General features: G+C 40.1%; 1 protein-coding gene across 7 annotated transcripts in view; it reads left to right on the top strand.

Annotated features, from left to right (window-relative positions):
• CAMSAP2 (calmodulin regulated spectrin associated protein family member 2) overlaps positions 1–14872 on the top strand; it is a 103216-nt gene that overhangs the window by 64650 nt on the left and 23694 nt on the right. For 5 of the 7 annotated variants that reach the window (XR_008617000.1, XM_028488260.2, XM_028488262.2 and 2 more), the window contains 4 exons: positions 5275–5358; positions 11194–11226; positions 14280–14421; positions 14717–14856. Coding sequence is in view for 6 of the 7 variants with exons in the window: in XM_028488260.2 (XP_028344061.1) it covers positions 5275–5358; positions 11194–11226; positions 14280–14421; positions 14717–14856 (399 nt within the window). In the remaining variant the exon portion in view is untranslated. The remainder of the gene's footprint in view (positions 1–5274; positions 5359–11193; positions 11227–14279; positions 14422–14716; positions 14857–14872) is intronic. The other 2 variants (XM_024130658.2, XM_024130656.3) reach the window with 1 other exon arrangement.

The raw sequence follows: 14872 nt of genomic DNA, 5'->3' as shown, positions 1-14872 counted from the left end.
TTTTGGTCTTGTTTATGGTATCCTTTGCTGTGCAAAAGCTTTTAAGTTTCATTAGGTCCCATTTGTTTATTTTTGTTTTTATTTCCATTTCTCCAGGAGGTGGGTCAAAAAGGATCTTGCTGTGATTGATGTCATAGAGCGTTCTGCCTGTGTTTTCCTCTAAGAGTTTGATAGTGTCTGGCCTTACATGTAGGTCTTTAACCCATTTTGAGTTTATTTTTGTGTATGGTGTTAGGGAGTGTTCTAATTTCATACTTTTACCCTAGCCTCTTAATATAATGTCCGGAGTTCAGTAAACAGCTGTTGACTGAGTGGATGAGTAAGTGAAGGAATAGTGGTTTAGAATGTTCACGTGTGGCCAGTTTGCTTTTCGGAGAGAATCAGGTAAGGACTTTTTAAAAAATCATGAAGATATTTCCAAACTGACAGATCAGTTACAACTACCTGATATTGAATTCGAAAGTGTTTCTTTTTTAACTTAAAAAAAAAAAAAGAAAAGAAAAGAAAATGCTAAGAAAAAGGACCAAACCAAAAACCCAGAAAAAGTTACAAACTTTCCCAGGTTTGGGCCCTATCAACCCCTACCCCCCATAATTGGTAAATCCGTCAAAATGCTTCAAGATGCGTGGACGTTATGACGCCTTGTAACACATGTTGCCAGGACAGAACATTTTATAGTTATTTTGGCAGCGTGTCAGATTCAGCAGTAGCCCTTCCTGTTACAAAGTCCTGGACATGTTTGATAAAATGCAGTTGGAAGGGTTTATGCTACAGAGCTGAGCATCAGAGATAGAAAAGGAAACTGTCGGGTGCCAGAAACAAAGCGGGGCTGCAGGCTTTGGTGGCCTCTCAGGGGCCGTTGAGCCTCTGCCGGGGCTTGAGAGTCGCTAGATGCCTGATGAGGCCGTGGGTTTTGCCGGTTACGGGAAGTTGGAACCGTGACCTCTGCGTAGACCCACCAAGAGCTGGCGCCCTCGGTGGAAACGAGCACACCAGCCGCGGTGTCTTTGCTCTTAAGTGCCACCTGGAGGTGGGCCGTGTGGGTGTTAGTGTCACCAGGAATGCAGGGGTCCCAGCTTTGCCACGGGGCCACTTCCACGCGTGGTTTTATGATGGCTGCGGTGATTCCCGAGGTCGTCCACGTGCAGTCATAACGGTGTCCGGCAAAGATGAGCGTAGGGTCTTCTGGGCGCTGCTGTTAGCAGAGGAACCTTCCCCCGGAAGAGTGGTTCTCAGGCCCACACCTAAACCAACCCCTGGCGAGAAGACGCGGCCTGTCGGTCGTCATGGGCTGACTTTGCGTCTCCCTCCAGGTCTGGGGAGGAGGCCTCCTGGACCGAGCGTGGGGTGGGGGGCAACAGGTGACCAGAAAGCCCAGGGCCAGGCCCGTGGTATCTTCCTGGCGCCTGGCAGAGCAGCAGAGGTAAAGTTGCTCTGAGTCACTTCTACACCCAAACCGTGGGAGTCCCCAGCAGCGGGGGAGGGGCACTCTTCTCACAAATGCCAAAGTACCAACAGCCAGCGCTTAGGAAATGATGGAGAGGCCGCCACATACACGGGAGAGCCAGCAAGCCTGACAAACAGGGCCCACACGCCAAGAGCTGCAAGAGAGCAGAACAGTCTGCAAAGACAAAAATAAATGCTTGAGTGGCTGAAAATAAAACTCGGAATAAAGGCCATAGGAAAGAATAAGGCAGCACGGAGGGTATACTGGAAAAAGAATAAAATATAACTTTAGAAATTGAAGATTTTAGTCATTGAAATAAAAAGATTAAACAGAAGATTAGACACAGTTGAAGAGGGGAGTTAATTAACGAGAAGAAATTACCCAGAATCAGCCCAGAGAGATGAGATGGGATATATGACATTGAGGTGATGGGATATATGACATTGAGGTTAACAGACTTGCCTAGAGGCCTGATTGGAGTTCCAGAAGGAGTTAACAGGGAGGGGGTAGGCTGGGGAGAGTATAATTGAAGAGACAATGGATGAAAATGTTTTACAATAGACGAAAGGCATAGACGTTCAAATTCAGGAACCATCGTGAATTTGAAGCAGGATAAATTAAAATAAATCCACACCTACATATATAGCAATGAAACTGCAGAATACAAAGATAAAAGACAGTCTCTCTCAAAGGAACGTGATAGTAGACATCTCAGCAGTAACAGCTGAGCCAGAAGACAGTGCGGCAAAATCACCAAAGTGCCAAAGAAAAATGACGATGAACCTAGAGTTCTGTACTTTCGCCCAGGACTAAAGTTGTAATCGAGATTTGTTCAGAGGTGGTTTATCATTCAGACCTTTGCAGAAAGAAGTACTGAAAGGTTGTACTTCAGGAAGAAAGAAGTGGAACCTAGAGGAAAAGGTGGGGTATAGGAAGCAATGACAAAAAGGGGAGTTGGTATGCACATGGGTAAATCTAAACAAGTTTTATTAAAAAATCATCATCGCGCCTAATTCTGAGGCCCTTAAAAAGGAAGAACTATGTTGCTAGGTTAAAGTAACATGAGGGATGAGAGGAGGTGATTTGAATTACAGCCTTTCTAAGGTTTTTGTATCATTCAGGAGGAAGGAAAAAATATTGACTGACTTTAGACTTACACTAAGGCAAGGATACACATGGCTCTTTTGTATTTTTAAATGAAAAAAATTAAATAAAAGCTAGTGTACATTTTAAAATTAATGGATATTTTAAAATGCATGTGACGGTTTAGCACATTTATTTTTAATTCATATGCCAGCGCCAGCTGTTTGTTGTATGTTCTCTAGTTCACTGGTCCGCAGTGCTTGTTCCAGTGGTGAACTGCCTCCAAGTCATGATGGGCTATCTGATACACACACATCTTTAACTTTTATCCGTGAGTTGCGCAAAGAATGTCATGACTCAACTTTAGTGCTAGAACTTTCTAACCAGCATCTGGGAACTGGCTTAAGAATTACTAAGCTAATTATCTCATTTATCTGTCTTGTGTACCCAGGTAGGTTAAATAACTTGAAGTGACCATGTCTTGTACTTTTCATGTAATTTCCCTATTATGAAAGTTAATGAATTATCAACATGTAAAATTTTCTTATAATCATGAGTTTGGTATTTTGGATGATTTATGCCATTTTATCAGCTTAAAGTATTTTGAGTAGGATTTGTTAAAGCCCTTACAGACATTTAACTATCTGGAATTACATTGGGGTTATATTGTTTCTAAGTAATGGCAGTAGTTTCTATTTATGGGGTCTGTGCTCTGTATTATGCACTTTACTTGGTACATTTTATACATTATCTCTTTTATTGTCTGTATTAGTTGTTTTGCTGTAATAATTGCCACAAACGTAACTGCTTAAAACTTCTGTTAGCTCAGTTATTTACTTACTTACTATAATCATCTCAGTGTTACCAGTTTCTGTGGGTCAGGGATCCAGACCTTGCTTACCTGCATGCTCCATCTTCAGGGTCTGTCACAAGGTTGGGTCAAAGTGTTGCCCAGGCCTGGGGTCTTATTGGAAAGTTTGGGTGTGGAGGGTCCACGTGGTTGTTGGCAGGGCTTAGGTCCAGCAGTTGGACGGAGAGCCTCGGTTCCTTACTGGCTGCTGGCTGGAGGCTGCCCCCAGCTCCTTACCACGCAGGCCTCTCCGTAGGGCGGCTCGAGGGCTGGCTGCGTGCTTCCTCAAAGCCAGCAGGAGAGAGTGGGCCTTGGTGTGCCAGACGTAAGCGCCCAAGTGGTGTCCCATCCCCTTAGCTGTATCCTGTTGGGTAGGAACAAATTATAGGCCCTGCCCACACTCAAGGGCATCTTAGAGCCATAGTCTCCAGACCTCTCGTGAAGTAGGTTTTATTCCAGCTGGCAACGAAGGCTCAGGTATCAGGGTATTATTAAGGTCATGGCTTGTGAGTGGGGGTTTTGAGTCAGAGCCGGGTCGCTTCAGCTCCCGCTGTCTCTTCGGAAGAGCGGTCTACACCGCCAGGTCGGTGCCCTGAGGTCTTAGAGCACGGCAGCCCACGTGACAGTACAAACCAGAATGAGTGTGTGTGTTGGTTAAATTTCTTCTCACGCCTCGGAGCGTATCGTAACTGTTAGTTAAATTTATCATAAATTCACATTCTTCGGTCTTTTTTTCTTAGGCACTGAACTGAATTTTAAGCAACAGAAGAGGTTAGAAAATTATTGATTTAGTTTAGAGTTACGGTGGTTGATAATACCGTTCAGATTTTCCAGAATGCCATTATTAATTAACTTGCACATTTGCTTATTATTACTGGACTGACCTTAAAATCAGTAACTCAGAATCCAAAATTGTCTAAACTATTCTGAAGAAATACTTTTGCGCTAGACTGATTGTTTCTTAATCATCTTGAGTTATGGGCTGTTTGAACAATTTGATAGATAAATCAGACCTTCTCCCTAAGGGGTTCCCATATGCGAAAATTTTTCACGTAGTTTTTAACTGTGGCCTTACGACCACACTAAAACCCACTCATGATCCGGGGACATGCCTGTGAGATCACAGCCTAAGAATTTGATTCAGGGCTTCCCTGGTGGTGCAGCGGTTAAGAATCCGCCTGCCGATGCGGGGGACACAGGTTTGAGCCCTGGTCCGGCTCAGAGATCCCACATGCCGCAGAGCCACTGAGCCTACACGCCACAGCTACTGAGCCTGCGCTCTAGAGCCCCAGAGCCACAGCTACTGAAGCCTGGGCGCTCAGAGCCCACGCTCTGCAACAAGAGAAGCCACCGCAATGAGAAGCCTGCTCACCGCAATGAAGAGTGGCCCCTGCTCGCCGCAACTAGAGAAAAGCCCACGTGCAGCAACAAAGACCCAACGCAGCCAAAAATAAATAAATAAATTTATTTTAAAGAAAAGAATAAAAGACAAGGAAGGTATTAAAAAAAAAAGAATTTGATTCAGAGTGTTTTTGAGGAAAATAATTTTCACTTAGTAGTCCTAAAAGAGATTGTAAACTTTTTACTGAAAAAAGTTTTATTGTTTCCCAAGCATTAAAACGGAAGTTATCAAGTACCTTTTTTTCCCCCTAGCACTCCAACTAGTACCTGACATGTACTAGGTACTCAACAAGTATTTGGTAAAGTCATGAATTTTAGAATTTCAAACAAAACACCTGTAAAATACTTTTTTCTGGTTGGGAAAATGAAATTCTGTTCACTTGCGTGGTACTGGTATTTGACATCAGAGATCTGAACACAGGCATTTTAAGGTACATGTTATTTTACTGTTATATTTGGCTATAAATTCAAATTAATGTTTTTATATTTTAAGGTAAATGAACATTTGAAAGACATAATGGAACAAGAACAGAAATTGAAAGACCACCACACAGTGGAAGCTTCAGGAGGTCAAAAGGTACATGTTCCTAAGAAAAAAAGGTGCCTTTCTGAGACCCTTTGTTCATATGTGTGTGCTGTTTGGGGAAGCGGTAATAGTGTGTTCATCAAATTATTTTTTGGTGATCTTAACTGTACCCTAGAAAGCCTTTCCATAAATACCAAGTAAGTAGCAGTGCAAAATGAAGGTTAATTGGATGACGGCGTTCAGGAAAAATTGTTAATGACTAGAGCTCAGCTTCTGACATTCTTTTGGCAAAAAATAATGGGTTTGCCTTTGTTTGGTAAAATATATGAAACAGGAAAACAGTTTTCAATGTATCAGCCTTATAATGACTGTAGTAAGACCAGCCTCTAAAATTACATTCCAGGAACTATAAGTTGTACATATGGTTATTTTGTGAAGGAAGAAGAAACATTAACACGGATTAATTCTTTTAACTTCTTGAACAGGCTTTTAGAGGTTTTTTTCTCCGAACACGTGTGTGTTTGTGTTTGTTATATACTAAGACCTAAAGTATATTTCCTATATCTTTTAAAATCTATTATAATGAGAGCCCTTTAACCATGGTGTCTAGCATTTGAATTGAGGTATAAGAAATTATCTTATGCAGAGACTTTGTTTTCCATCTGGGTTATTTTAAGTATCTTCACTATTATACAGCACTTCTGTTCATTTTGGGCGAATGCTGCTAGTCACTGATACTCTGTAAGAGAGGAGACCAGAGGAGGGAAAGGGGAAAAGCTGGTTTGTGCGCCACCAGCTTCGCCAGGCAAGTTGTGCGGAGACCACCTACGCTTCTGTCTGAATCTGGTGCTTTTTGGGATCACAGTGGTTTCCCTGGGCTTGGTTCTTGTCTTCGTTGAGCACCTTCCCCAGTGGAGATCTGCTCCCGCTTCCCTGCTCCCCCCAGCTCTGCCCCCGCCTTGTCCCTCGAGTCCCCCAGCCCTTTCCTTCCAGTTTCCCCCCTTGCTCTTTCCCTCCCTTTAGTAGTAAAAACCCTTGCCTTGGAGATGGACTTAATCCTGCCCCCGCCTCCCGCCCCCCATTTTGCTCCTGGCTCTAATCAGGAATAAGGTTCAGCATCATCCTAAGTTACAGGATTTCCATGGAAACCTCGTTTATTATATATATGATTTAATTCTGTAGTTTTGCATACACATTATGAACTAAATGGGGGTTTTATATGCTGACATAGGATCCAGTAAACCTTGTTTCTATGGAAAAAAATGCTATTTGTGTTCCAAACAACTGCACAGATTAAGTGACCTTTAAGAAAAACAAACTGTATGGTATCCAGACACTACTGGATCACGTCACTCTGACTTTTTCACGGCACTTGGCCCGTGGAATTGTACATACTAACCTCACAACCAGGATTTGCTGAGTGAGTGATTGAGTAAATGAATGAATGAGTGTGCTTCACTTAAATATTTGGGTTAGTACACATTTTTATTTTAGCACAAACATAGCATTTATACCTTCATTTTCTTTTTTTTCCTCTTTTATTATTTTTTTCATTTACTCTTTTATTGAAGTATAGTTGATTTACAAAATGTTGTGCTAATTTCTGCTGTACAGCAGAGTGACTCAGTTTTACACGTATATACATTCTTATTCATACTCTTTTCCATACGGTTTATCCCAGGATATTGAATATAGTTCCCTGTGCTGTACAGTACGACCTTGTTGTTTATCCATCCTATATGCAATAGTTTGCATCTGCTAATTGCAAACTCCCAGTCCATTCCTCCCCCGTCTCCCCTCCTCCTTGGCAACCACAAGTCTGTTCTCTATGTCTGTGAGTCTCTTTCTGTTTCATAGGTAAGTTCATCTGTGCCATGTTATAGATTCAATACCTTCATTTTCAAATGAATTTTATCCTTTTGCTCATTGTTAAAATCTTTGTGAAAGTGAGTGTTCATTTCACATAGTCTGTAAAGTACAGGGGTCCTCATGAAGAACACCCTGCCAAGCACAGAGTAGGTTATGAAGTCTTGCTCTGTTACCCAACAGTGGGATTTTTGGCATTTGAACTGTTTGGTTTGGCTAGAAATATAATCATTTTATTCTTGATTTACATTCTTGTAAAAACATAAACTTTCACATTTATGTGTATATTTAAACATTTTTAAAATTCAGAGATGGTACTGTAACTTTTTTTTCTCCAAGCAATATTTTATAAAGATGATTTGGTCTGAAGAAACTTATATATTAGTTAGATATCCTAGTACCGTGATTTTAATCTTTGCCTAAGAGTACTATAAAAATTAGATTTCTTCAGCAGCTTTATAGATCAATAGTCTTGTGCATTTGGATACAAGACCCTACAAAGATTTGGATTGGTATGGATTTAATATAACTTATTAAGAACATTTATTTTGAAATATTTCTGATTTAACAAAAAGTTGCAAGGATATGTTCTTTACCCAGATTCATCAGTGTAACATTTTGTGTGCTCTGTTCATTACATGTTGCACACACAGACGTATATATGTGTAAATTTTTCTGAAACATTTGAAAGAAGGTTGCATGTATCACACCCCTTCACCCCTTAATATTTCAATGTATATTTCCTAGGAAGAAAACTATTCATTTACACGACCACAGGATAGGTAACTTAATGTCAGTAAAGTGCTTTGATCAGACTTACAGCCTACGTTCCAGTTTTGTCGGTCATCCCAATTGAACTTTATATATTTTTCTAGTCCAGGATCTAGTCCAGGGTCATGTAAGGTATTTAGTTGTTGTATCTCTCATCTTCTTTAAACTGGAACAGTCCTTCTTTAAACTGGAACAGCTTTTCTTTTTCATTCATGACCTTGACATTTTTTAAGAATACAGGTCATTTTCGTAGAATATTCCTCAATTTCAGTTCTTCTGATATTTCCTCATAGTTAGATTAAGTTGTGCTTTTTTTAGCCTAGAATACTATGTAAAGTGTGTCCTTTTCACAGTATTGTGTCCAGAGGCATGTGATATCCATTTGCCCCTACTAGGTGATACTAATTTTGATCAGTTGGTTAAGATATTGTTTGGGTTTTTTGACCGCATGACTATTATTTTTCCTTTCGTAATAAGTAATTGGAGAGGAGGGTACTTTGAGACTGTAAATATCCTGTTCCTCTTCGATGTTTCCCCACCTCCTAGATTTAGCATTTATTGATGATACCTACTTCAGTTACTTTTTACTATGGTGGTTACAAAATGGCAATTCTCTAACTTTATCATTTCTTCTACGTTTATTAGTTAGGATTCTATTATAAGCAAATCTGACCCCATCTGTTTATCAATCTACCTATCATCTCTCTATTATCTGTATGAACTGATGAATTCTTATTTTATTTAATGGGTTATAATCTGTTTCTGTCCATCATTATTCATTTGTTCATTGATTCGTTCATTCCCAGTTTTATTGAGATCTAATTGACATACGGCCCTGTGTAAATTTAGGGGGTGCGCCATAATGATTTGACGTACATACATGATGAAATGATGACCACAGTAGGTTTAGTGAACATTCATCATCTCGTATGGATACAGCATTAAGGAAATAGGGAAACATATTTGTTCCTTGTGGTGAGAACCCTTGGGATGTACCCGCTTAGCCGCTTTCCTGTATAACATGCGGCAGTGTTGACAGCACGCGCACGTCACATCCCTAGTACTTATTATCTTGTAGCTGGAGGTTTGTGCCTTTTGACCACCTTCACCTAATTTCGTGTGTATTTATTTTTGAAATCAACTTTATTGTGGAATAATTTTAGATTTACAGAGAAGTTCCAAAGATAGTACAGCTTCATCCGGTTTCCCCCAGTGTTAACATCTTATGTAATCGTGGCCCATCTGGCAACACCAAGAAAATAACATTGGTGCATTATCATTGACTAAACTACAGACTTTATTTAGATTACAGCAGTTTGTGTACTGACCAGGTGTTTTACCAGTGTCCCTGAATTGGGGTTTGTCTCCTGTGTCCTGTGATGAGATTGGGCCTGTGGGCCTTTTGAGAAGAACATCACAGAGGTGGCTTCACATCTCATCACATCACATCAGGGAGCACGTGACATGAACACGATTTGTCACTGATGGTGTCCACCTTGATCACTTGCTTAAAGTGGTCTCCTTCATTGTAAAGCTTCTGTTTCCCCCTCTGATGCTCTTTTCTTTGGAAGTGGGTCACTAAATCCACCCCACGTTCCAGGAGAGGGAAGTTAAGCTCCCTACCTGAAGGGAAGAGTATATATACCTTCTGGAATTCTTCTGTAAGTGAGATTTGTACTTTCTCCATTTATTTATATCCTTCAGCCTTTTATTTGTATCAATATGGATTGGTGTGTATGTGCTCTGTACTTGGGGTTACAACGCAGTCTGTGTTAATTTGTATTGATAATGGACTCCTGTGTATGTATTGTATAGTTTGGGTTACAATCCAATCTGTGATATTGACTTGTTGCTCAGTTTTTCCAGCTGCAGCCATTGGGAGCTCTTTCAGAGTTGTCTGAATTAGTAAAAAGTTCAAGTATTGAGTATTTTGCAAGAAATGCGGACTAATTTGAACCACGAGAGACTCCTTTGCTCATCTCCTGTTTTGTATAATCCATAGTAATTTCTTATTATCATGAGTTTCTGTGTTATGGATTCTTCTAGTCTCAGAAACAAGAAAACTCGTGTTTTTGAAATTTCTGTTATTCTTTGGGAACCCTGACGCATTCACAGGGGCTTCCTGCTCTTGGGACTTTTTATGGCTATCAGAACTGCAGCTGCCAAAAACTTTTGGTTAAACGAGAGATTCAGATACGTGCAAAACAATTATTAGGGTTATTCTTCCTGATACAATAAGAAAAATTTATTGGAAATATTATCTCTGTGGGAAGCTGGTATTTTTCTGATTCTTGAGATGACATTTTTCTGATTTTTGAAGTTCTTGAAAATACCTCATTTATATTATTTTTCCAAATAATGTTATTTTTACTATTAATTTCTGTAGGAAAAACTTGCTACGTAGAAGTTGAATATGAATTTTAACTCAGACCCCATTTAGTTTGGTTCACTTCAACAAATATTTATTTAGGGCTGCCAAAAAACTGTGCTAGGAAATACAAAGATAAATAGTTACAAATTATTCTCATTTTATCTGAAATTATGGGCTTATTGTATATTCATCGTCTTAAAGGCATAAAATTATATTCTTTGGAACACCCCTAGATAGTAAAATTAATAACATTTATATCCTCTTTGTGTTAGTAGCTCCTTGCCTTAGAGACTATAAAAATACTAGTGAGAATTGCCAACTGGTTTTTTATCCCGTATTAATTGAAAGAAATTCTTTATGTCATTAAAAGAAATGATCATTGTGTTCAGTTCTACATTGTTATTTGCTTTTATTCGTGCACTTATGAAACAGTCTTTCTTCCTTTCCTTCTGGGAAGAAGGCTACCTTATCAGGCTTGGCTTCCTAATGTCTAAGAATTGTAATGATTGCAAGTCCAGCCCAAGAATCTTTCTACTCCCTCTTGTGATATAAATTTAGTTTCTAATGTGATGTGTGACCCCCGAACTGGGAGGTAAAATTCTTTGCTGCTGAAGTACACAGCATGTCCTGGGTACCCTAAAAACGCATATCCACGTTGGGCGAGGAGTGAGGGGAGGGAAGGTGGTGGTCTTTATCGTTAGGAACCGCTATAGTTTAAGCTAAATCGTAAAGTATTAACACTTAAAAAATGTTTTGAGAACTATAAACTTGGAACTCCACTAACAGAAACTTTACTATAACTTGTTAATTTTAAAAACTTCTGATGAATTTTCCCTTTACCTTTTGCTTCCCCTTTTTTCCTGCTGCTTCCTCCGAAGTCTCCTTCCAAATGGTTTTGGAAATTGGTTCCAGTAAGTTTGCACAGCTTCTTCAACTTGCTCTCCAGAAGTGTAATTGTAGAATGGTATCGTTTATGTCTTGCTGCTATGGTCATTACATATAATTCTGTCAGTCACAAGTAGAGATTGGATTTTAAGGTATTTTTGATCATAATGTAAAACAGAAAGATTTTTAAAGTCTAGTCAAAATTTGGATTAGAAGCTTTAAAAATAATTTAAAGTGTAAGCTAGTCTGTCAGTACTCACAGACCATCAGTAACTAGGTAACAAAAAAAGTATGGATCTAGATTTGCATTAGTTTTAATAATGTTAGTAAAAGTGAATATGAATTGCACATGTAAATTATTTGTATTGTAAAGTCATCTTTTTGAAAGGATCATTTCCTTTTGGCCTGAACTGTAGAGGATACTTTCTGTGTAATAAAGAAGTGATGGATTCTGTGTCCCTGCCGGTACTGGACCTGAGCTAGATTCAGTTCTGGTTTGACTTGAAGAGTTGATCTCTTTCACGGTGACATCTGGGGGTTAGACCACCTAAGTATTTTACACCCTCAGAAACAGAAATGTAACTTAGAAGTGCACCATAATGTTGAAAGATAGAAAGTATGTCCCTTTTAAATGCCAGATTTCTCCATTTGTAGAAAGAGCAGTAAGTTTGTAAAGCATAGAGCATGTTCAAGTATAAAAGACTCTGTAACCTTTGTGAACTGCAGATGAACTTTCGGGGAGTCCCACGTGACTTCAAGATTAAAAGTTGGTTTACCTGATGCCTCTTCTAGGGTATAATCTTCAGGAAGATGTTTCGGCATGCCACGTATAAATCTCTGATCGGTCTGAGCCATGGGCCTCTGTGGCTGCAGCCTTATGAAGCTCTGTGTGTGTGTGTGTGTGTGTGTGTGTGTGTGTGTCTCTGTGTGCCTTGTGTGGCAGTGCTCCTTGGCAGGGTGCAGTACAACACAGCACACAATTCAGTTCTTTGTTCCATGACTCTGGGCGCTCAGCTCAGTCCAGTTCAGACCGTGGGCCGAAAACAAGGGTAGACCTGGAGATCTGGGGAGTTTGGCCCTGAGCCCGGCCAACGTAGGGGATTCCCAAGAGGTGCCTATTTTGTTTCTAGCGGGCCCAAGGGAGGACCTGGAAGGGTGCTTACTACCAAGTGTGAGGGGCAGCCGAAGGCCAGAAGAGGCCGCTGGCTGACTGCTTTCTCTCTCTCTCCCTTCCTCCCCTCTCTCCTCGTTTTTCATGGCTGATTTTTAAACTGTCTGCCAGCAGCAAAATGAGGACGTTTTCTAAGGATTATGTAAAAGTCAGTAATCAATTAAAGAATTTATGTAGTGTATCTATGTGATTTTTTTTTCTGAATATAGGCAGTCTGTGAGTTTGGAACATACCATTAAAACCAGTAAACACAGATGTCTCGTCCCCACTGATTCATAAAAACAAGCTCCTCTGAAAATCTTCAGAGGAAAAGATGTTCCATGAATCCTGTTCTTGAGTAGCCAGTGACAGGGAAATAGGGATAAATGTCTCCTTGAATGTGTATGCTCTTCTGAGGGATATCATTTAGAGGAAATCTGACCTCACCACCAAATAGTAAATTTTTTCTTTCAGTAAATTATAATATTTTTCTATTATTCTCACGAAAGTATTATATTTCATAATTGTATTTTAATTATGAAATATAATCAGTTTAGATGGAGTTAGAAGAAAAACTAGGTTTTGTTTGTTTGTTTGTTTGTTTTTTGCGGTACGCGGGCCTCTCACTGCTGCGGCCTCTCCCGTCGCGGAGCACAGGCTCCGGACGCGCAGGCCCAGCGGCCACGGCTCACGGGCCCAGCCGCTCCGCGGCACGTGGGATCCTCCCGGACCGGGGCGCGAACCCGCGTCCCCTGCATCGGCAGGCGGACTCTCAACCACTGCGCCGCCAGGGAAGCCCCGAAAAATTAGTTTTGATTACTTTAAAAAAAACTGTATTTAAATATCAGTAACCACTATAATTGTAAATTTTGCTAATAAAGTACTTCAGTGTGCATCTCCATCAAGCCTTCAGCATTATTTTTCTTGGCCTGAGGAGAGCTAATAGCTAGTAGCAGCTGACCTCTGGCAATTACCCGCTGTGTGCCCGTGTGTGCATCGCACTTTATGTCCATCATCGTCTGTAATCCTCCGTGCTGCTGTGAATTAGGTATCCCCAGTTCACAGATGGGGAAACCGAGAAATGAGCCCTGAAGTACCTTGTCCAAGATCGCAGAGCTGAGAAGTGGCAGAACCAGGGTTTGAGCCCAGCTAATCTGACTTAAGATCGCTCTCGTAACGTCTGAGTTTTACAGCCTTACAAGTTTGTATCCACTCACACCAGCCAGTCTTTAAAAAAACAGGAATTGCATCTGTTTTTCTGAGAGGAAGCAGAAACCCTTGTACTTGCTCTGTTATTGGTTAATGAAACCTCAACCAGGAGGGTTTTGTCAGTTTCAGAGTCATTACACTTTATTTGCATTGTCTCAGCATTCAGATGAGAAGCCAGAATATCTTCATGGTATTGAATATTATTCCATTTCCTCAAAGTGACGTTTCTTATCGCCACATTTCCTTTAAGAATAGTTGCACATTCTTCTGCCTGCTTCCAACTCGGCTGCCTCTCCTCGTTCTTTCAGCTCGAGTGTCACTCTTTCCATGTAGGAATGTGTGGTCTAAGTGAAGTCTAACCTTAAAGTGAATGAATTTCATCATCTGCAAAAGAGCAGAACTGATGATTTGGATAACAAATGTTCAAAATCCATTTTGTGATGCTTTTACATGGAAATTCTTAGGCTAAGTGAATTTCACATAAATGAGCACTGTAATGCTATGTTAAGTACTTAGCTTCAGAAGCAAAGCGCTGTTGGTAAAGTGAGGTCTAGTGGTAATGTTTAGAAAAGAAGGATGTTAGTGAGTAGTTCTCATTTCTCTTGACTTATATTTTATTTTTTATTACTGATACATTGGAATCTACAATACTGTTTTTTTCCTGTATGTTGCTTAGTACTTATTCATTTTCACCTCTTTTTTTTTTTTTTTTTAATGTAGGCTCGTTATAGGAAAGAGCAGACATTGCTTAAGCAACTGCCTTGCATTCCGTTGGTAGAAAATTTGTTGAAAGACGGCTCGGATGGCTGTGCGTTAGCTGCCCTTATTCATTTTTACTGTCCTGGTGTCGTCAGATTAGAAGGTAAGTGTTCCATTGAAATGTTTCTAAACTGTGGATAGATGGTAGGAAATATTTAAGACAGTAAATTTAATAAGTAATGACGGCTTTTTTTAAGAAGAACATTTATGTATAATTCTAGGAAGCAGTTGAGTAAAGGAGTGCTTGGTCTCTAAGCCTCAGTGTAGTGATCACTGCCGTTACATGTGTGGGTCAGACAGATTCTACGTAGTTGTGTATCTGTATTAAGGTAATAATTGCAAAATGAATATGAAATGTACATTATCAGAATTAACCCTTGCTCTTTTCCTGTTTGAAGACATTTGCTTGAAAGAAACCATGTCTTTGGCTGACAGCCTCTATAATCTGCAGCTGATTCAAGAATTTTGCCAAGAATATTTGAACCAGTGTTGCCATTTCAGCCTGGAAGACATGCTCTACGCGGCTTCCTCCATAAAGGTATTTCGGTCATCCT

Source organism: Physeter macrocephalus, chromosome 4, assembly GCF_002837175.3.
Source record: "Physeter macrocephalus isolate SW-GA chromosome 4, ASM283717v5, whole genome shotgun sequence".
NCBI classification, from domain to species: Eukaryota; Metazoa; Chordata; class Mammalia; order Artiodactyla; family Physeteridae; genus Physeter; species Physeter macrocephalus.
Note: the sequence above shows the minus strand (reverse complement) of the source record. Positions and strands in the feature narration are given on the sequence as shown.